Below are 24,339 nucleotides of genomic sequence, written 5' to 3' on the forward strand. Positions count from 1 at the left end.
ACCCAAAGACGCTTTACATTATGAGTCAGGTCGACAAACAAAACAAGAACAAAAACACAAACAAAAACAAAAACAAAACAAAAACAGAAAAGCAGTCAGGAGGATGTTGGTTCGGAGGGGGGAGGGGCGGGTTTAAGGATAAGCAGAGTTGAAGAGGTGGGTTTTGAGACGGGACTGGAACAGGGTGAGGGAATCAGACTCACGGAGGTCTTGGGGGAGGGAGTTCCAGAGCTTCGGGGCTGCCACAGAGAAGGCTCTGTCCCCGAAGCTCCGGAGTTTGGCATTGGGGATTGAGAGCAAACCGGCTGAGGTGGATCTGAGGGACCGGGGTGGTTGGTAGAGGATGAGGAGGTCAGTGAGGTAGGGGGGGTCAGATGGTGGAGGGCTTTATCGGTGAGGACCAGGAGTTTGTAGTGAATGCGCTGTGAGACGGGAAGCCAGTGGAGTTCTTTGAGGACCGGGGTGATGTGATGCCATGATTTGGTGTGGGTGAGGAGTCTGGCGGCTGCGTTCTGGACACGCTGGAGTCTGTTGAGGGATGTTGTGCTGATGCCGAAGAGGAGTGAGTTGCAATAGTCAAGGCGGGAGGAGATGAAGGCGTGAATGAGTCGCTCAGCTGCAGGGCGGGTGAGAGAGGGACGGAGTTTGGCGATATTGCGGAGGTGGAAAAATGAGGTTTTTACAACTTGGCGGACGTGGGGGTCGAGGGAGAGGGTGGGGTCGAATATCACGCCAAGGTTGTGTGCCTGGGTGGAGGGGGAAACAGGGGTGCCATCGATGGTGAGTGTCAGGTTGGGGGTTTTGCTGAGGGTGGATTTGGAGCCGATGAGGAGGAGTTCAGTTTTATTGCTGTTGAGTTTGAGGAAGTTGTGTTGCATCCAGGATTTTATTGCAGTCAGACAGGATTCGATGTGTGTGAGAGGGGGGTTGTGGGGGGATTTGGTGCTGAGGTAGATCTGTGTGTCGTCAGCATAGCAGTGAAAGTCCAGGTTGTGATGGCGGAGAATCTGACCAAGGGGGAGGATGTAGATGATGAAGAGGAGGGGGCCGAGTACTGAACCTTGGGGAACACCTTGGGTGACTGAAGCTGTGGTAGAGGAGTGATTGTTGAGGGAGATGAAGTGGGATCTGTCGGAGAGGTAGGACTGGAGCCACCTGAGTGCAGTACCTTCGATACCGATATCCCGGAGTCGGGTAAGCAGGATGGTGTGGCTCACGGTATCGAAGGCTGCACTCAGGTCAAGGAGGATGAGGATGTTGAGGGAACCGGTGTCAGCAGAGGTGAGGAGGGAATTGAGGACTTTAATGAGTGCCGTTTCTGTGCTGTGGTGAGGACGAAAACCAGACTGAAGGGGTTCAAAAAGGTCATTTTTTTGGAGATGGCGGTGAAGTTGTTTGGAGATGATGCGTTCTATTGTTTTAGAGAGAAAGGGGAGGTTGGAGATGGGGCGGTAATTACTGAGGGAGGAGGGATCCAGACCGGGTTTCCATTTAATTTCCATTTAATCTTGTGGACGTGCAGATTCCCTGTCCTCCATCAGGGGGTGCTGCAGCACCCTCAGCACCCCTACTTCCCACGGCCCTGGTAGTAGCTTTAGGAGCGTTGATTTGTCGTTCAGGAACTTGTATGCTCTCAGTTTGCCCAGATCAGAACCCTCAAAGTGATCCGCTTTGGATGTATACACAGTGATGGTGAGGTCTCGTGCCTGATTGAGGAGGTCATCTGTTATGGCATCGGCAGGGTTCTCACCAAACTCTTCAAGTGCAGGTATGTCCAGACTCATGCTGCTCTTGAACCATGCCTTCTTGCCAGTGAAATATGGATAACTAGTGGTATCTCTACCACTCAGACTGTGGGTGAAGGGCATGGCACAACACTGAGAAGGTCTCAGCACCGAAACCATTTTATGTTTAGGCAGGTATGCATTCTGGCCTGTTCTCACCCACAGCTCTGTTAGATCGCTGAGGTGCGTTGCACCATAGTTCAGGCATGTGGTAATGATATCGGTGTCATTGGCATGTATGAAAACTCTGTCAACTTCCTCATTCTGGACACTGTAGAGAGTGTGGAGGAAGATCCTAGTGTCAGCCTCCTGCTGTGTTGATTCAAAAGCAGGAACATCCATAATAGACCCTGCTGTGAGCACCACACTCTTCGTCTCTTCTTTGAATCCACCACCCAGGTAGAGATGAGTTGGGCCAAGACCAGGTTCCAGTTGTTCATCCGCACACCACTTCTCACAAAGGAAGCTCAGCAGGTTTGCTTTGTTAGCAGACACTGCAAAAAACTCCTTTGGATCCAGAGCTGTGTCCTGCTCAGCTGACTTGAGGCTGGTTGTAATGTATCTGTCACAACAGAAGTGTATGATGTCAGTGCCAGGAGGCACATCATTCAGCAGCAGGTGCCTGTATCGCTCAGTGATCACTCCAAATCCTTCACCTGTGTGGAAAGACCAGTGTCGTATCACGGACATGGCATCTACGACTACTGCTGTCTTGAGGCAGTCTTGAGGCAAATCATGGATGCTGCTTGTTGTGGATATTTTAAACTCGTCAATACTGTAAAGATGTACAATGAGAGTAATCAATAATAAACTGGTGAAAGCAAACAGCGTTGTCTTGTTGGTTATTTATTTGAAGATTCAAAGGCACAGGTCTCACAGAGTATAGGATAGTCTGCAGGAGTGTGCGCAATAGTCACAGAATAGCAAAGCTTATATACAAGATATGGCGGTCAGACAGAGTTTTGTGTAGCATGGCGGAACGACTCAGAAATCTGCTTTCACACGGATGTCTCATATCGCTATTAGACACCTGTGTCCTTGAGCTGCAGAAAGTCTAACTTTTATCAGCATATGGAAGTTCAAACTTAGTGTGAAGAGGAGTATCAGAATATGGAAGTTCAAACTTTGTGTGAAGAGGAGTAGTTTCAACATAGTCTGCCAAATCAGCTCTGTGGCCTTGAAGCGCTTGAGAATAATAACCCTCATTAGAGTATGCAGAGAAAACAGCACATATCAAGAAATGGTACAGTAGTGTCGGACAATGCTTTTAGGAGCATTTGGTTTTAGCATATAAGGTAACATAAGAAATTTCCACTACATGCTTACTTTGGTTTTCTCTTTCAAGATCTTCACAAGGCTCGCCTTGGTCCCTGTACTCATTCTGCCATCTTCCTGGAAGAGGGATGGGGGAAGGTCACTGCACTCGTGGTTGCCTATGAAGTCAACAATGTTGAGTTCTCTCACCACTGGCAATGATCTGGGTCATGCGCAGAAGGGCAGTGACTTGGTGAGGCGTGGAGGAAGGTGCAGCATAGACTTGAGCTCTGCAGAGATAGCTGCAGTGAGTGGTTTTGTGTAGACCCACTTCATCCTGGCAGCACGATTGAGTGTAATGCCATCCAGACCACTTGCCTCCTTGGCATCTGCATTATATGTCTGCCCCAGAAGCATGTCAGGAGAGACACCATTGTGGTTTCCATCTGCTCTACTTCCAACAAATGCACCTGCCATCAGTGCTTCATGTGCCTCTGTGGCTGTCTCTGGCAGTTTCTTCATCTCAGCCAAATACAGAGGCAAAGACTGCTGCCCATATTTGTAGTGTCCTGCTGCAGTGAGGTAAGGTAGCATCCATGCTGATTCACAGAGATCTCCTGCCCAGTAACCTTCCCGCTGGTAGTAGATGAACCTGTGGAGAATGTCTGACATCTCCAGAAAGATTGACCAGAAAACTGCAGTAGGGTGCTCATTCAGAGATTCCTGGAAAAGTAACATCTGTTCTTGTAGGATTGATATCTGTGGACGTGACATCAGGATGATCTCTTACTTCTCAGTAGCAGTGGTGTCTTTCTCAAACAACATCTTCACAACATTTTCTACTTATGACTGCCAGTGTGGTGTTTCTCTGTCTGCTGCACATGCCTCAAATGCTTGCCAGTACAAGCGCCACATGGCCTCACTGAGGATCCTGAGAGCAAGCATGGTTTGGTAGTAGTCAGCCTTCTCACGAAAGAAGGTTCCAGAGAAACGGCGGAGGTGGAGTTTTTTTTGCTAAACCTCTCTAAAAAGGTCAAATGTCACTTGTTTTGCATCAATCTTGATACAGGGTACTTATTATATGTTGTACTTTGGATTCCTAACCCTTTTAGTCTACCATCCCATCATTCAAGGTTGGTTTTCACTATAAGTAAAAAATAATATTTGGACGGACACTATCATTTATAGTTTTTTACTATGTTCAATCTGAATTTTTTTTTTTTATAAAAAACATATATATTGATTCTGACTTTTCTACATCCAACTCACAGGTTTATCATTACTTTGAGAAAAAATATTATTAATTTTCCCCTTTTAGAAGGGAAGATATGGTCATTTGTTCTGGGAATGTCATTTTCGAAATCAATGACCTCTTGCCTTCGACCAGTATAGTGTTATCAACAGCTCCCGGAAACGTAAGTTCTAATATTACACTAGATAGTAAACTAGAATGCTTTTCAGCCATAAACCTTGAACAATTAAATTCAATGATTCTCTCTTCTAAACCATCAACGTGTATCTTAGACCCGATTCCAACTAAGCTGTTAAAATAAGTTTTTCCATTAATTAGCACTTCTTTATTAAATATTATGAATATGTCTTTATTATCAGGCTGTGTTCCACAATCATTCAAAGTAGCAGTGGTAAAACCGCTTCTTAAAAAGCACAACCTCGATCCAGAGGTTTTAGCCAACTATAGACCTATTTCTAATCTTCAGTTCCTCTCAAAATTGATTGAGAAAGCAGTCGCAAAACAGCTGTGTGATTACTTAAAAAACTATGATTTATTTGAAGATTTTCAGTCTGGCTTTAGAACACAACATAGCACAGAGACAGCTCTGGTTAAAGTCACAAATGACATTCTAATAGCCTCTGACAAGGGACTTGTCTCTATTCTTGTCTTGCTCGATCTTAGTGCTGCATTTGATACTATCGACCATGATATCCTATTGCAAAGACTAGAGCACTTAGTTGGCATACAGGGAACTGCTTTAGGCTGGTTTAGGTCCTATCTATCTGAACGCTCTCAGTTTGTACGTGTCAACGATGAATCTTCCATGCAAACCAAAGTTAGCCATGGAGTGCCACAGGGCTAAGTGCTTGGACCTATTTTGTTCACCCTATATATGCTTCCGTTAGGCAATATTATAAGGAATCATTCTGTAAACTTTCATTGTTATGCGGATGATACTCAACTGTATTTATCAATCAAGCCTGATGAAATTAATCATCTAAATAAAATTCAAGACTGCCTCAAGGACTTAAAAACGTGGATGACCTTCAATTTTTTGATGTTAAACACGACCAAAACTGAAGTTATTGTACTTGGCCCGAAGAATCTACGAAACAAATTATCTAAAGATATATTAACTATGGATGGCATTAATTTGGCCTCCAGTGAGACTGTAAGGAATCTTGGTGTTATATTTGATCAGGATTTATCCTTTAACACCCACATAAAATCAATTTCAAGGACCGCCTACTTCCATCTACGTAACATTGCAAAAATCAGGCATATCTTGCCTCAAAACGATGCAGAGAAACTAGTCCATGCATTTGTTACTTCAAGGCTGGATTATTGTAACTCCTTATTATCAGGGTGTACCAAGAAGTCAGTCAAGTCGCTTCAGCTGATTCAAAATGCTGCAGCTCGTGTACTAACCAGAGTTAGGAAAAGGGACCACATTACTCCTGTTCTGGCTGCCTTACACTGGCTCCCTATAGAACACAGGATAGAATTTAAAATTCTTCTTCTCGCCTACAAAGCCCTTAATGGGCAGGCGCCATCTTACCTTAAAGAACTCATTATACCCTATTGTCCTACTAGGGCATTGCGTTCCAAGAATGCAGGGTTGTTGGTTGTTCCTAGAGTCTCTAAAAGTACAATGGGAGCCAGAGCCTTTTCTTATCAAGCTCCACTTTTGTGGAATCAGCTTCCAGTTTGTGTTCGGACGGCAGACACCCTATCCGTTTTTAAGAGTGCGCTTAAGACCTTCCTTTTTGATAAAGCTTATAGTTAGGGCTGATTAGATTCAGCCCCTAGTTTTGCTCATATAGGCTTAGTTTGTCGGGGGACATCTTACTTCTTCCTTCTCTCTGTCTATACCTGTGTACTCTCATGTTCCGATTAACCCAGCTTCCCCAAATTTCTTTCTTTTTGGTGTCTATATACGCCGGGATCCGGAGTCATGGATGATCCTGCGGTCCTGTGTCATGGATTGCGAGTCCTGGATCTTGAGTCGTGGCTGTGGTCCTGGATCATAAGTCCTGGATGGATATCCTCGTGGATTCATCTTCTTATTATACACACATGCATTTCCAAACATTTGGACTACCTATGTTGCAAATGTATTATCTTTTCAATTTATACACGGCATCTATTGCACGTCTGTCCGTCCTGGGAGAGGGATCCCTCCTCTGTTGCTCTCCCTGAGGTTTCTCCCATTTTTCCCTTTAAACTGTGGGGTTTTCTCTGGAAGTTTTTCCTTGTACGATGTGAGGGTCTAAGGACAGAGGGTATCGTATTGTCATACTGATATTCTGTACAAACTGTGAAGTCCACTGAGACAAATGTAACATTTGTGATATTGGGCTATATAAATAAACATTGATTGATTGATTGATTGATTCGAGCCTGAGACCTGAAAAACAGGCTTGGGGTTTAACAGGTTAATAGGTTGTTAAATGTTAACACTGTAAAACTGATTTACAAATTATTAAAGAATTGTAGTTTACAGTAACAGTGCTAGCTAGCTAGCTAGCTAGCTTAAAATCCTCTCACTTGCTGGCAAATCTGTAAACATTGAATCAATTCAAATTAGTATCGGCAGTAAACCTTCTGTATATTAATGTAAACCCTTCAATATTTTATATATAAATAATCTTTGAAGTTTATTTACTCCAATCTGCCAACACTCTCACATCATTCAAACAATCCCTCAAAACTCACCTTTTCATTCTTGCCTTCAACTCCTAATCCACTAACCCCTCACCCTTATTCCACCTAGTTTAGCACTTTTTACTTTTGTTGTTATTTTTCTTCTTTACTTGCTTGTTGAGCGCTTTGATCACCAGGAAAAGCGCTATATAAATCAAATGTATTATTATTATTATTATTATTATTATTATTATTATTATTATTATTATTATTATTATTATTATTATTATTATTATTATAATTATTACCCATTTTGAACACAGCAAACAATCCAGAGGACCACAAGTGCATTGCTTGAAATGGATTTCGCTTTGGAGAGACAAAAAAGGCACAGTTTCATCTAGTGGCCTTATTGATAACATGCTTAACCAAGGCATCATCTGCAAGCTTATGTTCTGCTCTTTCAATAGGTTGGCTCAGTTTGTCTTTACCATGAACTGTCACAGAGATATTCAATCAGAAAGGGAATGATGGCATCTGATCGAGCCAGAATTGTTGACTTTTTTTATATAGGGGTTGCATTGTTTGGACCCTCACTGTAGCTTTCCAGTAGCTAGTTGACCGGGTTGTCCACCCAGGTTGTGATCCTTGAAGGTCCTAGATATCATTTCTGGTGGAAAACCTTTTACAACATTCCATGTCTGATTTCCCAAAAAATTGGGTTTTGCCCCCTGGGTACCCTGCCATTCGCCCCGCAATCATTTGACAAAGCTAAGAATATAATATTGATTTAAAAAAGCGTGATGGAATAGCAGTAGACCATCGATGTTTTAAAGTGATATTGGTAGCACGTTACTGTATCACGGAGAAGTTATTTATTTTCTGCCTAAAATATTAACCAAATTGAGCAAATTCATATTTTTTAGAACTATTTGAGTATTTTAACCAAAGAGAGAATATTAATGTGTGAAGTTTGGTAGTACTGAACTGTACAACAGGGGAAGTGATTTTGGTAGATCTTTATGACAGCGAATTATTTTGTGGAATAGGTCGGAGTTATAATTTGTAGACGGTCGGCATAAGGTTGGTTGCAGCTCGTTGTCTACCTTACTACAGATGTTAAAAATAAATACGTCGTTAGTGTTTTGAGAACGTTTTCTGTTTGATTCAAGGCTTTATTGTCATGTGTAAATTAGCTACAGTGTAGATATGGCAATGAAACACAGGCTCCTTCAACAGTGCAATGAATACGACATAGAACAAATAAACAGATAGTGCACGAGAATGTTTTGAGATGTGGAAGTAAATACAAATAAAATTGAAATAGTGCAAGAAGACTCTAGTAAATGGAATATAATATAAATAAATAATTTGCAAGATGCAAACAGATGAATGTTTATGGATGTTCTTAAAAAAGTTCAGGTGTTTAATAATCTTATGGCCTGTGAAATAAAACTATTCCTGAGTCTGGTGGTTTTATTGATCCGTCAAGTTCCAAATGTACTGAATTATGAAAGCCCTCATCAAAGCTAGTCTTATCAAAAATAGCCACTGAGAGGGGGCATTTAAGCATGTCTAAACGGCCTCTCTTGTAATTCCAACAATATCTCAAAACCTTTATCTGTCATCAAGTGCTTTTGTTTTGAAAGTAGCCTACTTCCGACAGAGCCCCTCCACTCGCGCCAAAGAAGATGTATTTGGCAATTTATTAAGCAAAAGAAAAAACAACAACATTTTAGTCACTTTTCCGTTTACTGATTTAATAAAGAAAACATAATTAAGACGAAGGTACACTAACTTGACTCGGACTGTATTGGAAATTATTTGTTCTTTGTTGCGGAACCTTTCTCAGTCAAGGGTTGAGCGGCGGACCGTTATAGCTGATGGACTGCTGTGTGTTTACACGTGAGGTGTGTTCAAGGCAATATTTTTCAAACGTTAGCTGTTCAAATATAACCGGCTGTAATTTCACCTGATACAAACAAAAGCTTTGTACTTCACTTGATATTCATAACGATTAATTCATGCTACTAAGATAAAGTTAACTCGTTTTTAGCTTTCTCGTGGTGCTATACACAAAAAGTCATCAGGTGGTGGTTTTGTATACATAATTTCATTATTAATTTATTTCCAGACGTCAGTTTAAAATGGGAAAACTAAGGAGGAAATTCAACTGGAAGGGAAGACTGCAAAATGACACCCAACAACCAGCTGAGGAAGGGAAGACAAACGTTGTTGTAGAACTTCAAGGTAAACATTCGAAGAGAACATTGTAAGCTGGTGAAATTATTTGGTCTATATTGATAGGTAAATTAGTTTGGCTTGTAACGTGTGTTTTCATCAGATGGGTCCAGACTTAAAGGAGTAGACCAGAGCAACGCGTTGGTCCTCACAGCCAACAAAGCCAAGAAGAAGAAAGGCTCACTGACGCCTCTCTCCAGAAAGAAGCCCCTCACCAAGAAGCAGAGGAAAGAGCTGCAGAAAGTGCTGGAGCGCAAAGACAAGAAATCTCAGGTGAGACACAGGTGGATGCTGCAGGTTCACACAAAGCTCTAATCTGGTTTTACCATATTTTGTATTCAGGTTAACCCAACTTTGAACAGCCTTTCAATGTTAAATAATCAGAGGAACATGTATTTTCATTCTTTTGGGCATTGTTATGCCTTTATTATCGAAAGTTAATATCACTTAGTGACTGCCAACAGAGATCTTAATCCACTCACCTGTCCGTCTGTCTGTCCCGCACAGAGAGCAGACATCCTGACCAAACTGGCCGAAGTGCAGGTCCCAGAGTCTGAACTCAGGCTGCTGTACACCACGTCCAAACTGGGAACAGGAGATAAACTTTACCAGACCAAACAGTAAGTGTACCAAGGTCATCTATAAGCAACATGTTTTTCTTTGTAAGTATATAGAGAAGGTGAAGTTCGTGGTCTTTATATTTTTCTGGTTATTTTTAGGTTACCAGATGAAATAAAGGATGGAGAGTCTGCGCCAAAGATTAGCAGTCTCAGTGGAGCAAACAGAAAAAGAAAATGGAAAGAAGAGATGGATGAAGATGAGGTAGAAGAAAGCAGTGATCTAGACACCTCATCTGAGGAGGAGGAGGAGGAGGAAGAAGTGACTGAGACCACAGAGATGACGGCCGCTCCACCTCAGGAGACAGAAGACAAACAGGAGGTGCAGGAAAAACCACATCAAACAGAACAAGATGGACAGAATGAGAAGAACATATCAAATCAGGAGAAAGTTGAAAACAAAATGCTGTCGCAGCCAGCCGTCTTCATTCCTGTGAACAGATTACCAGAAATACAGGTGGGTGAAAATAAAAGGTGTGCCACTCAGACAGATGGGTCCTTTTTGTTAGGTAACTTAACATATTTCAATCTGTTGCTGCAGGAGGCTCGTCTGAAGCTGCCTGTGCTGGCGGAGGAGCAGATCATCATGGAGGCAGTGAGAGAAAACCCCTTTATCGTCATCTGTGGAGAGACAGGAAGTGGAAAGACAACTCAAGTGCCTCAGTTTCTGTATGAAGCCGGCTATGCCAGGTAAGGATTCCTCTCTATGGTGCTGATATTGTTTTAGGAAAATGTTTTACATATAGATGCATATTTATTTGTGATGTCATGTGGTTATGGTAATGTTATCGTTCTGATTTTCCGCAGTGGCAGTGGAATAATTGGGATCACAGAACCAAGAAGGGTAGCAGCTGTCAGCATGTCCCAAAGAGTGGCTAAAGAGATGAACCTGTCAACACGGTAATTTTCAATCCAGAAATGTTTGACATTAGCTTCTCACAACCAATGAGTTCTGCAATGATTTTCCAACTATGTTTTAGGTTATATTCAACTGAATATCCTTGGATTTTGGGTAATAAAAAAAGACAGATCAGCTTTGACTTTTTAAAAAATTGGGATAAACATTAAACCATTTCACCCCCTGGGATTATTAAAGTATTTCTAATTCAGATTTAGATTTTCACTATATTATGACATTTTTGAGACTACATTTGAAGTCGATTTATCTAGAAATTACTCTTCTAGACTTTTAGAAAGTATACAGACTTAATTGTATGATACGTGTTTGTGCGTTTGTGTTTAGGGTGGTGTCTTACCAGATTCGATATGAGGGGAACGTGACCGGCAATACCAAGATCAAGTTCATGACAGATGGTGTTCTGCTGAAGGAGATTCAGAAGGTATCCTCGTTCTTTTCCATTGATTTAAAAACATTTAGTAAACAATACAGACTTTAGCTTACTGGTATTTCTGATTCCATTCCAAATAAAGGTAACTACTGCTCTCCTTCATTCTACTGAGAGCCGCACACAGCATGTTCTTTGGATCTTTGCTTTATTAAATAATCTACATTTGAATAAGGTTCCTCTGTAGAGGATTTTTCATTTAGAGAAATGGGAAAGCATTTGATTGTCATTTCATTTATTTGTATTCCCCTGATGTTCCCTCAATATATTCAGTGTCTCTGTCTTGTCTGATAGGATTTCCTGCTCCAGAGATACAGTGTGATAATTATAGACGAAGCGCACGAGAGGAGTGTGTACACAGACATCCTCATTGGACTGTTGTCTCGTATTGTCCCGCTCAGGAACAAGGTGAGAGGGTGTATTTATTATATATTTAAAGCTAATATTACCGACTGCATGCTTGACAATTAACCTACCTTCTTTATTTGGTCTCCCTGCTCCCCCACCCCCCCCCCTCGTGTCTCCACAGAAAGGTTTGCCCATGAAGCTGCTGGTCATGTCGGCTACTCTACGAGTGGAGGACTTCACAGAAAACACAAAGCTTTTCCGGACGCCGCCACTTGTCATTAAGGTGGAAGCTCGCCAGTTCCCCGTCTCTATACACTTCAACAAACGCACCCCGATGGATGATTACACCGGAGAAGTTTTCCAAAAATCCTGCAAGATCCACCGGATGCTGCCTCCAGGTGCACACAAGACATGTTTCCCCAAATGTTATACTTACTACTTTTACTTTGTTTACAACAAAACTGAATTGAAGTATTGGGGCTCTTACATGACCTTAAACATGAACTCTTATTTATTCAAGTAGATTCAGGGGAAAGTTACATATTTTTAAGAAAGAAATGAGTCTTTGTAGCTTGTAGGCATAAATATATGTGTTTGTAAAGCAGTTTTCTGGAGTTTAACCTTCACCCTCACCACCACCCTAATGCCACGTCTCTGTCCTTCAGGTGGTATCCTGGTGTTTCTGACCGGGCAGGCAGAGGTTAACAATCTGTGCAGACAACTGAGACAAGCTTTTCCCTTCAGGAGGGGTAACACTACTAATGGTGAGTCTAACACAACTCCTGTTTGCTCAACTCTGACTTTATATGCTTACGTTCTTTTGTGTTTAGGTGAAGATGAGGACGCAGACACCTCAGAGGCAATGAGGACGTTTAAGAAGACCAAACAGAAGAAGACTGTTGTGAGTTTACTTTGAGTGAAATGCCCCTAAAACTAATTTCAATTGTTCTGCAGCGACCTTTGTCTTCTGCTGATATTTCTTGTGTGCACATTTTAAGGCTGTTACCTTTGTCTACAGTCTCTGCCTCGCATCGATCTGGATAACTATTCCGCCCTCCCGGTGGATGAAGGTGATGAAGACAGAGATGCGGGGATCGGAGACGAAGAGTATGGCGGCTCCAATCTGGAGTTCGGAGACGATCCCGCCAGCACAGGCAAGTGATAACAAATAATTCTTTTCTTTAAATCAAGTTGGATTTAATGTTGGCTTTTACTAATTGTGTGTCTTCTGCTGTGTTTTGTTTCTGCAGAGGTGAAGGCTGACCCCTCCATTCCTCTCTATGTTCTCCCTCTGTACTCTCTGTTGGACCCAGAGCAGCAGGCCAAGGTGAGATTAATATCTTGTGTCAAAGCAATCCTGTTATTTGCAGTAAAATATTGTAGTACAGGTTCCCTCATGTTTCGGTGTCCTGGATAGACTTAAAGATGTATACTTATAAATGTCCACTATGGACCTAAGCTTACTTTGTAATGTTTCAATATGCAGCTGCTTGGCCCCATTTCTATCAACATATTCCATAAAGTCTTTAGGGAACTATTACATTCATGAAACTCAGGGAAATTTAGAAAGTTTAAATTGAAGATCTAATATACAAGAAAGACTTATCTTTTTTTATGAATCAACATGGACTGTTGATAAGGTGTATGTTGTTGTGCGAAAGAGTGATTTTACTGCAATAATGGTTACTAATAATAATACTACTAGTTATAATTAATGTACGTTACAAGGTGAGTTTCAAAGATCACAATTATCATCCCCCAGTCAAAAACTCTCTTTTCCATACCAATTGTAAGTATTGAAGCTGAAGGAGCACTACACGACGCACCACAGTAAACAACGTGTAACATGTGATATCTTTGTGTGTGTGTTTGTTGACTGCAGGTGTTCAGGCCTCCTCCACCTGGAGCTCGTCTGTGTGTGGTAGCCACCAACGTGGCCGAGACATCTCTGACCATCCCGGGCATCAAGTACGTGGTTGACTGTGGCCGTGTTAAGAAACGTTTCTATGACCGAGTGACCGGAGTTTCGTCCTTCAAGATCTCATGGACCTCACAGGCCTCGGCCAATCAGAGGGCAGGCAGAGCGGGACGAACAGAGCCGGGACATTGCTATAGGTCAGGACTGGAAAACTCTGACTGTGACACAGAATTATTGAAAGTCCCTATCTGAATTACATCGACCTTGATTTAAAGAATAATTCATTTGGAGTTGCTTGCCTCTCATGTGCATTTCTTTACTTGAGGATTCACAAATGTTTCTCTTTGTTCCTGCAGGCTGTACTCGTCTGCAGTATTTGGAGACTTCAGTTTGTTCTCAGAGGCAGAGATCACCCGCCGGCCTGTGGAGGACCTGGTTTTACAGATGAAGGACCTCAACATAGATAAAGTCAGTAAAATGAGGAACAACTCTAACTTACCAGCGTTCTTCTTATTTTAATGCTTCACTTTTTCAAAACAGCTTCATGTTTTCTCTTTGTGCAGGTGGTGAATTTCCCCTTCCCCACGTCTCCCTCTACAGAGGCTCTTGTGGCAGCAGAGCAGCTGTTAGTCTCACTGGGAGCTTTGAAAGAGCCGCTTCGCACTGGAAGGTAGCTAAATCTGAAGATACGTCTCCCTGCCTTAAACAATACCAACTGGCTTACCTGGATTCAATAAGTGTTTATTATAACAGTTTAGGTAAAGTTGAGGGATAGTGGTTTCTGCTTAGATACTGACAAAAAAAAGAAGTAAATAAAGCAAGTGGTTTGATTTTATTTGACATGATTTGAGAGAATATTCCGTTGTATTTGGACATTTTATTCATATTTTCTTTTGTCCATTGTGATCTCCCTTGTCTTAACTCTATTTTTTTTTGTATAAGTTTGAAACAGATGGAGTTAGCAAGACTGAGCTGCCCCATCACCCCCCTGGGCAGAGCAATGGCTTCGTTCCCTGTGGCACCACGCTACGCTAAAATGTTAGCTCTTGGTCAGCAGCAGGACTGCCTTCCTTACGTCATCGCTGTGGTAGCAGCCATGACAGTCAGGGAGATCTTTGAAGACCTAGAAAGGTGAGGACACATGTTACCACTCATGATATCTGTTTGTAGAATATCAAAACTACCAAATTCTTGCTTGTAGAAATTGTTACTTCAGAAAGGCACAGATTTATGACAAACTTTTAAAATGACTTTAAAACTTTAAAAGGAAGACATGCATCATATTTAAGGTTCAGTAATCTTCTTACATGCATACTTCATTTTGCCTTTTTACTCATAACTTTTTTTTCCCCCTAGAACTGCTGCTAGTGAAGATGAGAGCGTGAAGCTTGCTCAGCGCCGAGCTCGGCTGAACCAAATGAGGAGGCTGTGGGCTGGGCAAGGAGCGTCCCTCCTACTGGGGGACCTCATGGTCATGCTGGGTAAGCTTAAGTATTGTTTAGGTGGAAATGCTGGCGAATTTATAGTCGGAAGCTTAATTTTCTAGGTCAAACCTCTTACGGCCCGTCCAAACGGTGGCGCGCGTTGAAGCTTCAACGCTTCTGCCCATTCACTTTGAATGGGGTGATGTCACGCTTTGCCGAACTGCATTGTGGGAGCTGCATTGTGGGAGCGTTGCTTCGGTTTGCTCGCTTCAAAAGTTTTGCAATGTTCAACTTTTGAAGCTTTGGCGGAAGAGTCAGCCAATCAAATCATATGCCAGTACAAGCTCTAGCCAATCAAATCGCGTGCTTGTGTGTCCGGGGCGGGAGATTCATGTTAAATCATGGTTGTTGGTCGAGTTTCAGACACGCCCGCCGGCAACGCACGCTGCCGTGTGGAAGCTGCGTTAGGGTTTGATAACGAAGTTCAAAAACACCCATTACTTCCAGGTTACAGCATGAGCTGGGATTTCAGGGTGAGAGTTAACATCAGGAGATATTTGATTAGAAGTCTAACTGAAACTGATGCAGAGAATATGCATAAGCAAAACATTTAGAGACTTCACAGAGTTAAGGGCAGCATTTTAATTAGATTTACAAATGCATAATATACAAACAATATTGTAGAGAAAGTTTTCATGACAGTGATGGGGTTTTACTAATATTTCTGTATACATACATGTGACAACAGGTGCTGTGGGAGCTTGTGAATTTGCTGGTTGTACTCCGAAGTTTTGCGAGGAGAACGGCCTGAGGTATAAAGCCATGGTGGAGATCAGGAGGCTCAGAGGACAACTTACCAACGCAGGTAAACTTAACTCTCACTCACACACACACACACACACACACACACACACACACACACACACACACACACACACACACACACACACACACACACACACACACACACACACACACACACACACACACACACACACACACACACACACACACACACAGAGAAAACCTGACACATAATGTTCTCCAGACACAAGAGAATCATTGACATTCTCTCTCCTCAGTGAACTCGGTGTGTCCAGAGGTGGGAGTGTTTGTGGATCCAAAGATGGCCCCGCCCACAGAGCATCAGGTGGTGTGCTTGCGGCAGATTGTCCTGGCTGGACTGGGAGACCATCTTGCACGGCGAGCACAGGCAGAAGATATACTCGACCAAAAATGGAAGATGGCATACAGGGCAAGTTGTTCTGAGACCTGTAATTTTGACTAAGGAGAGTCTATCACTGCTCTTCTTCACCTTCTTACCTTTCTCTGTGTTTGGTAACAGACGCCTCTTCTGGACGACCCGGTTTTCATTCATCCCCACTCTGCGCTCTTCAAAACGCTGCCGGAGTTCCTCGTTTATCAGGAGATCATGGAGACCACAAAGATGTACATGAGAGGTAAATGTGAAATCAGCCAATTATAATTCCTAATTATTGTAGATGTCATGGGCAACTTTTATTTTCAACAATATTTTTATTTGTGTGAAAATACTGTTGACACATTTATGAACTGCCAGATTACAGCAGAACGAAATGTGTTATGAGTAGTCTGCATTGAAACATCTAGATTTGCAGGCCGATGGTCTCACCTGGGGAAATGTCTTCTGTCTTTCCGTCTCCATCAGGTGTGTCAGCAGTAGAAGCCGAGTGGATTCCCGAGCTTCTGCCTCAGTATTGTCATTTTGGCTCCCCTCTGGAGTCTCCGTCACCGTGGTTCTCTTCGTCCACCGGCACCATCAAATGTCACTGCTCAAGCACCTTCTGTAAGTTTTCTACTGCTGAGCACAGCTCAGAAACTACTGTATAAAATACATTGAGAGCTACCATTGTCAACCTGCTTACATTATGTAATTGTTGTGTTTCTCTTGCAGTCCGTATAGCTTGGCCGCTGCCAGCAGTGGAGAAGGAATATCCAGAAGGACTGGAGCGTTACAAACTGTTCTCCAAGTTTCTGCTTGAGGGACAGGTACTGCAGGAAAACCTAAAACCAGTCGTGGTCACTGATAATGGCCAAAATAATTAAATGATTGTAGTATAAGTAGCCTCAATAACGATTGAGCCTCCTCCTTACTTTCAGCTTTTTTGGATCTCCAGCTGTTGGCAAAAAATGTATTTCCTTCCTACTTTACATACCAATATTTAGGCATATTCAAGAAATATATATACTCTATAAAACAAATAAAACAGTTTACACTTATCATCCCAATACCAAACCCAATGAAATAAGACAAATAAATGAATCTTTACAAATCTAAACAATACATAGTGTATATCAAATTCAAAGAGCTGAAATGTTTTTAACATTCTTAAATATTTGAACACAATACCTTTTTAGATTATTGTTTTTATATAAATAAACGGATTATACTGACATGTTTTATCCATCTGCATGGTTCTCTATGTATTCCACCCAAAAAATATCCTAAAGTTTAAAATAAGAAGCTAAAATTCAACTAAAACTTTTTTTTTTAAAAGCTGTGAAAATTATAGAAACTAGTCATTTGTTTGTAGTAACATCTTCTCTGTCGGTTTTGCAGGTTTGTCCTAAACTGAAGAAAAACGGCACCCACCTTCTCTCAAACCCATCCATCATGCTGAAATCATGGGCAAAGTAAGTTGATACTCTCACACACTGATCTGCAGTCAACACGCTGCCTTGTTTAAAGGAAGAACTTTTGCCCTACTGTTGTGTTTTGCTTCGCTTCTTCAGGCTGCAGCCCAGGACGGAGGCTCTGCTGGGAGTGTTGGTGTCAAAGAGGGTAGACTGCAGGGATGCCCTCCTCTCTGTCTGGAAAGATAACGAAAAATGTGAGGATTTAATGTGCCTGTGTCTTATTCGATTACCCTTCTTGACATTTAATTCTGTTGTTTGAAAGTGTATGTTTTCTTCCTACAGTTCTGTTGTCTGCATACTGCCAGTGGTTACCGGAAGCCATGCATCAAGAAGTAGCCAAAAGTTGGCCTCCGATCTGAAGGCTTTCATCTAACATAAGAAGGCAGAAAACATTATTACACACTTGATGAGATATTTGTGTTGATCTTCAGATCGGTAAAACTCCCTTCTTTACGTCAGAAGGCATCTTCAGACTTCTGGATTTAGAAAATGTCAAAATGAACCACACCACAACTGCCTTTTCTCAGTTTTTTATATACTCTATCTGTGACTTGTACAGTTTTCATCTAGAGCTCTTTAATGGCTTTTAACATGTAATCAGTGACATGCTGTCAATTATGTTTTTCTGATTTGGTCTTCATAAGACTCATTAAAACGGTGTGGCTCTGAATGAGGCTGGTGTGACATTTATTCATGAAGTATGTATGTGTGTAACTGGTTGGACTTGATTACCAAACATTATTTCACATTAATGCCAGTTGACTAGTTATGAAGAATATTAATGATGATGTGAAGACAGAGAAATATGAGTGTGTAGATATATAAACACGAAAGAGTGGCGAAGTCACGCCCACTTACTTCCGCATCATGGGACCTTATTTCGGAAAAATAATACATTGAAGTCAATGGAGAGAACTTATCTTTTGATCCCGTTTGAATTGTGCCATGAATTACACACAAAACACATGTGTTACTTCACAGTTTTACGACACATTATTATTTTTTTGACTTGCAAAATTATCTTTTAGATTGACAAACATCATATGTGTAATTCGTGGCACAATTCAAACGGGATAGAAAGATAATCTCTCTCTTCAATACATAATTTGTCCGAAATAAGGTCCCATGGAGGTCCACCGGAAGGGGAGGGACTTCGCCAAATGGACTGCTGATTGGCTAACGTCTTTCATGTCATATCCTTGAGGCTGCTCGTCCACTTCCGGAAGAAACGGAAGACAACAGTGGACATTCACGGCTTAAAACGTTAAACTTTAAAATAGGAAAACAGAAACAGACATTGTCATTTGAGTAGTTTGACAACTAAAGACCTAAACTGTCGACATGGTGAGTGACACTTCAATGATTCTGTCCAACGTTGACGATACATTTATATCAAAACAAACCGTACTTGGAGCAGTTTAGCTAGCCAGCGGCTAACAACAACAAGCTGCCCTGTCATGATGGGATTGGATCCCTGCGTTCATGTAGCCAAAGAGTTAACTTTCATGGTATAAGTTCACGTAAACGCTATCAGATCAACATGTGTGTTTTATAAAGGATTTGGTTTGTCCCACAGTTTTCGTTCCACGTGTTCGATCACCCGTTGTCCCGGGGCTTTCAGAACCGCTTCTCCACTCAGTACCGATGCTACTCGGTGTCCATGCTGGCCGGTCCCAACGACCGCTCAGACGTGGAGAAAGGAGGCAAAAGTAAGTATTATTGACACAAAATATTTCCTTGTACTAACTGTAAATAAAATAAACAGAATAAGAAGAAGAATGTGTAATACATAGCGAGGTCTTTTCTAATAAACGGCTTGTTTTTCAGTCATAATGCCACCTTCAGCTCTCGACCAGCTCAGTAAGTGGAAAATAAAATCACACACCTTTTCACCATAAAAGTCCTGTATAAACCTTCCACGAGTCTCACCTTTCTGCTCCTTTTCCTTGAACAGGCAGGCTTAACATCACCTATCCAATGCTGTTCAAGCTGACCAACAAGAACTCAGACAGAATGACACACTGTGGCGTACTGGAGTTTGTGGCAGACGAGGGAATCTGCTACCTGCCACACTGGGTGAGAGGAACAGGATAAGTGTCAATAACTGAATTGTTCCCTGCTACTGATTAAATGCACTCTGTTCAGTTTGGATGTAATTTTAAGCTCCTATGCTAAATGCTGAATTAAATGTGAACGATGTCACCTTGGTGAAAGCAACCTCTCCTTCCTGTTTCGAGAAGCCATCACCTAACGCCAACTTTGACGACACTTCTGACCTTGCCTTAACCACACCTTTGTCTACCAGACATTCATACAAATAAATACATATCTCTCATAAGACTATACATCAGGAAAGCTGATGATTTGCTTTATTTTGTTTATTACAGATGATGCAGAATCTTCTACTAGAAGAAGGAGGTCTGGTCCAAGTGGAAAGCGTTAACCTGATGGTGGCCACCTACTCAAAGTTCCAGCCACAGAGCCCTGATTTCCTGGACATTACAAACCCCAAGGCAGTGTAAGAAATATCTGTTATGAATGTTAAATTGGCTTTTTTTCTCTCTTTATATCTTTAACTATAAAGATTAAGTAAGTTGTCACTTTATTACAGACTGGAGAATGCTTTGAGAAACTTTGCCTGCTTGACAACTGGTGACGTCGTCGCTATCAACTACAATGAAAAGGTGAATTAGCTTGAAAAGTAGTATTGGACTAATATTTGAATGTTTTTGTCTATATTACTTTCTACCTTATACCTCTGCTAATGTAATCGGTTTATTGTTTCAGATCTATGAGCTGCGAGTCATGGAGACTAAGCCAGATAAAGCAGTGTCTATCATCGAGTGCGATATGAACGTAAGATTCATAATACAATCGAAGACAACAGTGAATGATTCTGTTTATTCCTCCAGTTTAAATATGTTTCCACCCTGTTTCTCAGGTGGATTTTGATGCTCCTTTGGGTTACAAAGAGCCTGAGCGACGACCTCAGCACCAGGAGGAACCAACAGTAAGGACCAGAGTCTGAAAGTACCTGTACAATTTACACTCTGAACAAATTGATTCAATTCAATTCTTCACAGGAGGAGGAAGCAGATCCCACTACTTACGCCGACATGGATCTGGGATTTAGAGTGAGTAAATGGTGCAGTAGGTTAGAGACATATAAATGTCCTTATCACATCTGATAACCGTAATAACTAGAGCTAATGTTATACCTTCTCATCGGTTTCCTTTCCTCAGGCTTTTACCGGCAATGGCAATCGTTTGGATGGAAAATTAAAAGGGATAGAGCCCAGCCCTGTACCTCTTGACCCAAGTGACATCAAAAGGTGATGTTCAGTGTTCTCTACATTAGGAAATGAAGTGTCCTAAAAATGCAATATTGTAACATAATGGTAACTATTCATGATGAGAACTGCAAAATGTTTGAGTTTTAAAGTGGAGATGTCTTTTGTTTGCCAACCGGGATGTTGGTGAAGCCCTGGTTAGCTCAACAAAAAGTCAACAGGATTTTGTCGTTGGAGCCTTCCACCCTGTGTGCAGAACCTTTTGTTGCCCTGTTCAATGCTCATTCTGCAACACATCACTGAGCAGTGAACCACTCTACAAGCCTTCAGTGTAAATAACTAACCAAAAGCTCTAAACCTTCATCTCACAGAGGCATTCCTAACTACGATTACAAAGTTGGCAGAATCACCTTCATCAGAAACTCAAGGCCACTGCCCAGGAAAGCTTTTGATGAGGTAAGAAACGCAGTGGACATCATCATATGTTTTTACATATTTAACGTGGCCCTATTTGTAATATTTCAGCATTATTTTCTTTTCTACCAAACTAGTTTTCTTCATGGCATTTTAATCTAAACAATTTGTGTGATTTATTCTATTTATTTGAATTGAATTCTCTGAATACATGATTTTTCCTTCAAGGAGGATGAAATGAACAGATTCATCGCCTTCTCTGGAGAAGGACAGTCACTACGCAAAAAGGGAAGAAAGCCTTGAAGGAGCCCACGTGGAGAGACTGGCTAGCATGCAGAGACTCGCAATATACATTGTCCCCCTAAACAGCAAAGTAAAAAACTGAACTTTAGATCCATGCGGTTTTTGACTCTTTGTCGCTTTGAAATGGTGTTGCTGTTGAGTTGGGATTTGATGTTATTAAAGGTCTGACAGTAACATGTTGCTCAACAAAAGCTGAGCTCCTTATAATGCTGTCTGGAGTTTGTGAAATAAATAAAAAATAATTATATCACCACACCACCAACACAAAGAATACCTTGTGAAGTATAATTGTGATATGAGAGTATCCCCCCCCCCTTTTCTTCATAATTATTGCATTTTTACAGTTGAATTTAAATATGCTGCTATCCAGATTTGCATTCTTTTGATAAAATGGAAGCAATAATAGCTAAATTCTTTGGTTTTTAACTGAACATCATTTTATGATTGAGTTTTTTTAGTAATAGGCCCGATTTTCTTTTTTTCGTCCTGTTTCCCTTGGTTTATTTATAGACAAATAAAGAACTGTGTTTGAAATGAATGAATTGTCCCTTAATGTTGTTGTTGTTGTAGAATGACAAGGAAATTAAATGAAACTGATATGTTTTGCTTTAAAATAATCCATCACAATTGTTACTATTATTATAATTATGGGATGTTTAGTTAGTAATCATTAATGTTAACTTACTAGTATTAATCACTCACGTTGTTTCATTGTTATGTTTTCAAGAGAGTTTTGTAACCTTAAGTTGAAGGTTATGGCTGTTGAACTGTATTCTTGGTCTTTTATTGTGAAACGAAATCGAACCGGAAGTATATATTATGTATTTGCTAGCCCAGCTAGCAATGGATCGACCTGCAAAAGCAGCGTGGAGGGTAATTTATCAAATATTATCTTTGAAATAAGGGCCTTGAATTAATGTCTTAATTAATTGTATCCTGCCTTGTTCTTACTAGTTCTGATAATGAGTGAAAAGTGCCAACAACGATCCAAATACCTAGCAAGGTGATTAGCTATCGTTGCTAAATTGCCAAGTAACCTTAGCTAGCTACCAATAACATGTAAGTCAGTGAAGAAGTGGGGGTTTAGCAGAAACGGAGTAAACATAAGTAACCTGATGGAGCTTCAGGATGTTTATTTTTCTTTATTTGAAGTAAACGTTTCAAAAATATAGTCAGTCAATGAGTCATTACTCCAATACCTGTACATTTTAAAATAAATAAGACGATCATATTAATGATATTAGGCAAATGCATGCTATAAGTTGTGAAATAATTAAACTTTTTTTTAAATAATAGCGTAGTTTTTTGAAAGTCAAATGTATTTATTTCCCAGCAGTTTGATATTCAAAATGACCTGGTTCTCAAAGTCTTAGAAATATCATATTTTTCAATAATTTGAAAGACATTTCATAATAAAACGTTTACTTTTCTTCACGTAAATCATTTTCATGCACTCACATTTTGCATCCATTTAACATGAGCTTGTCAAGTGTAACCAGAAAAAGTTATGCAGTCACACACCTGAGACTGATAGTAATGTGTCCAGTTGGCTGGATGATGATCACTGCTTTTTTCTGTTGGTACAGCCGCCCCGAGCCTGTGATAACTACTGGGAGGAATTCAAACATTGTGTAAGCTGGGGTAATGGTTTTCACCACTATTACACCTACGGTACCGTTCCATCCTGCCAGCAGTGGAAAAATGACTACAATGACTGCAGAGCGTGGGAGGAACGCAGATGCGCCGAGGCTAAGGTAAAGCTGCAGGAGGTCACATTTTTATCAGACAAGGATAAACTATTGCCATTCTACATAATCAAAACAAACTTTTTACACAGTCCAGGCTGTCGAAAATAACTCTTGGAAAAATACATCTTCAAATGAAAATCAGCCTTTGAATAAATAATATATGTGTATTGCAGGAAGCCTTGCTGAAGAGTGAGCGGGACAGAGTGGCAGAGCAGGGAAACTTCACCCCAGTGTGGGAACTCAGGAAAGAACCCCCCGGAGACTGGCACCTGCCCCTGAACCAGGAAAAGCCTCAGAACTCCTGAACTGTATCTATCAACCTCCTGTCTCGGTCCCATGGCAACCAAGTTACATGAAGATTTGATATTCTTGTCACCGGAAAAAATCGTTTCGAACCACGTGCCGGAGAGACTGTTCATCGCTCTACTGTCTCAGTAGATGCTGCTGTATGGAAACAGATGTGTCAATGGCAGCCTCTCATGGTCAATTGTGATAAGTCCATTCAACTAGATAATAATAACTGATCTCTGCTAAATCAGTGTTGGGATGTTCCTATCATTAGTACTACATTTTCCAAAGCTTGTTTTAACTGAATCAAAGGCTGACTGCACTAACAGACCCACCATAAAGACATTTAAAAATTAGTCGCCTTGTTTTCAGGTTTAGAAAAGTGAAAAAAGGTGAGTAACGGGTCTATTTATGCTATGGATACATTCACAAGATTTAATATATTCCATCCAAGTTAAGAATGACCTGGGTAGTGATGCTGCTCTAGTGTACTAACACTTTTGATGGCATCTGACCGGAGAGTTGGCCCTAGTTACCCTACCAACACTTCTCAAAAGCACTGTATTCTTTTACTTGCTGTAGATACTCCTCCATGATGAACACATTATATACTGTACGAAATGTATGTATAATTGACTTCGGCTTTTCTGTTCAACCCATATGGAGTTTAGCATTAGCAGTTTTCTACCATGTGTATTTGGTTATAGTTTTATCATGAAATGACAAACTGCTGAAAATTATTGGATCAATAAAAAACATGTTTACTTTATTTTTTCTTCAGTTTTGTTTGACATAAATGAATGTGAGAGGA

General features: G+C 41.0%; 3 protein-coding genes across 3 annotated transcripts; all 3 read left to right on the plus strand.

Annotated features, from left to right (window-relative positions):
• Positions 1 to 8,831: 8,831 nt before the first annotated feature.
• dhx37 (DEAH (Asp-Glu-Ala-His) box polypeptide 37) lies at positions 8,832 to 18,155 on the plus strand. Its single transcript, XM_079688891.1, has 26 exons — positions 8,832 to 9,165; positions 9,260 to 9,429; positions 9,664 to 9,776; positions 9,876 to 10,230; positions 10,315 to 10,463; positions 10,581 to 10,673; positions 11,017 to 11,113; positions 11,414 to 11,527; positions 11,649 to 11,865; positions 12,133 to 12,231; positions 12,298 to 12,368; positions 12,486 to 12,621; positions 12,718 to 12,794; positions 13,350 to 13,582; positions 13,742 to 13,853; positions 13,949 to 14,055; positions 14,328 to 14,516; positions 14,742 to 14,866; positions 15,558 to 15,674; positions 15,892 to 16,064; positions 16,155 to 16,269; positions 16,497 to 16,634; positions 16,743 to 16,837; positions 17,409 to 17,482; positions 17,582 to 17,679; positions 17,768 to 18,155. Exons 1-26 carry the CDS (start codon positions 9,063 to 9,065, stop codon positions 17,842 to 17,844), a joined length of 3,447 nt encoding a protein of 1,148 aa, XP_079545017.1. The 5' UTR covers positions 8,832 to 9,062; the 3' UTR covers positions 17,845 to 18,155.
• Positions 18,156 to 18,669: 514 nt separating this feature from the next.
• On the plus strand, positions 18,670 to 22,030 carry ufd1l (ubiquitin recognition factor in ER associated degradation 1). The gene is made up of 12 exons (XM_079688894.1): positions 18,670 to 18,829; positions 19,062 to 19,194; positions 19,313 to 19,345; positions 19,440 to 19,561; positions 19,873 to 20,003; positions 20,097 to 20,169; positions 20,273 to 20,341; positions 20,427 to 20,495; positions 20,569 to 20,619; positions 20,729 to 20,817; positions 21,147 to 21,231; positions 21,418 to 22,030. Exons 1-12 carry the CDS (start codon positions 18,827 to 18,829, stop codon positions 21,490 to 21,492), a joined length of 933 nt encoding a protein of 310 aa, XP_079545020.1. The 5' UTR covers positions 18,670 to 18,826; the 3' UTR covers positions 21,493 to 22,030.
• A 133-nt stretch (positions 22,031 to 22,163) lies between these two features.
• Positions 22,164 to 24,297, plus strand: cUnh22orf39 (chromosome Un C22orf39 homolog). The gene is made up of 3 exons (XM_079688896.1): positions 22,164 to 22,365; positions 23,079 to 23,246; positions 23,414 to 24,297. The coding sequence occupies exons 1-3, from the start codon at positions 22,312 to 22,314 to the stop codon at positions 23,543 to 23,545; spliced, it is 354 nt and encodes a 117-aa protein (XP_079545022.1). The 5' UTR covers positions 22,164 to 22,311; the 3' UTR covers positions 23,546 to 24,297.
• The last annotated feature ends 42 nt before the right edge of the window (positions 24,298 to 24,339 follow it).

The sequence above is a fragment of the Notothenia rossii genome (assembly GCF_949606895.1).
Source record: "Notothenia rossii genome assembly, chromosome: 6".
NCBI lineage: Eukaryota > Metazoa > Chordata > Actinopteri > Perciformes > Nototheniidae > Notothenia > Notothenia rossii.

Excerpts from the sequence above, each read along its gene's own strand:
- ufd1l (XM_079688894.1), top strand. Across the intron at positions 20,342-20,426 it reads TCATCGAGTGCGATATGAAC|GTGGATTTTGATGCTCCTTT; the intron begins GTAAGATTCATA and ends CCTGTTTCTCAG. Across the intron at positions 20,620-20,728 it reads ACATGGATCTGGGATTTAGA|GCTTTTACCGGCAATGGCAA; the intron begins GTGAGTAAATGG and ends TCCTTTCCTCAG.
- dhx37 (XM_079688891.1), top strand. The coding sequence starts at position 9,063 with ATGGGAAAACTAAGGAGGAAATTCAACTGGAAGGGAAGACTGCAAAAT. Across the intron at positions 9,777-9,875 it reads AAACTTTACCAGACCAAACA|GTTACCAGATGAAATAAAGG; the intron begins GTAAGTGTACCA and ends GGTTATTTTTAG. Across the intron at positions 14,867-15,557 it reads GGACCTCATGGTCATGCTGG|GTGCTGTGGGAGCTTGTGAA; the intron begins GTAAGCTTAAGT and ends ATGTGACAACAG.
- cUnh22orf39 (XM_079688896.1), top strand. The coding sequence starts at position 22,312 with ATGTATTTGCTAGCCCAGCTAGCAATGGATCGACCTGCAAAAGCAGCG. Across the intron at positions 22,366-23,078 it reads CTGCAAAAGCAGCGTGGAGG|CCGCCCCGAGCCTGTGATAA; the intron begins GTAATTTATCAA and ends CTGTTGGTACAG. Across the intron at positions 23,247-23,413 it reads GCAGATGCGCCGAGGCTAAG|GAAGCCTTGCTGAAGAGTGA; the intron begins GTAAAGCTGCAG and ends TGTGTATTGCAG.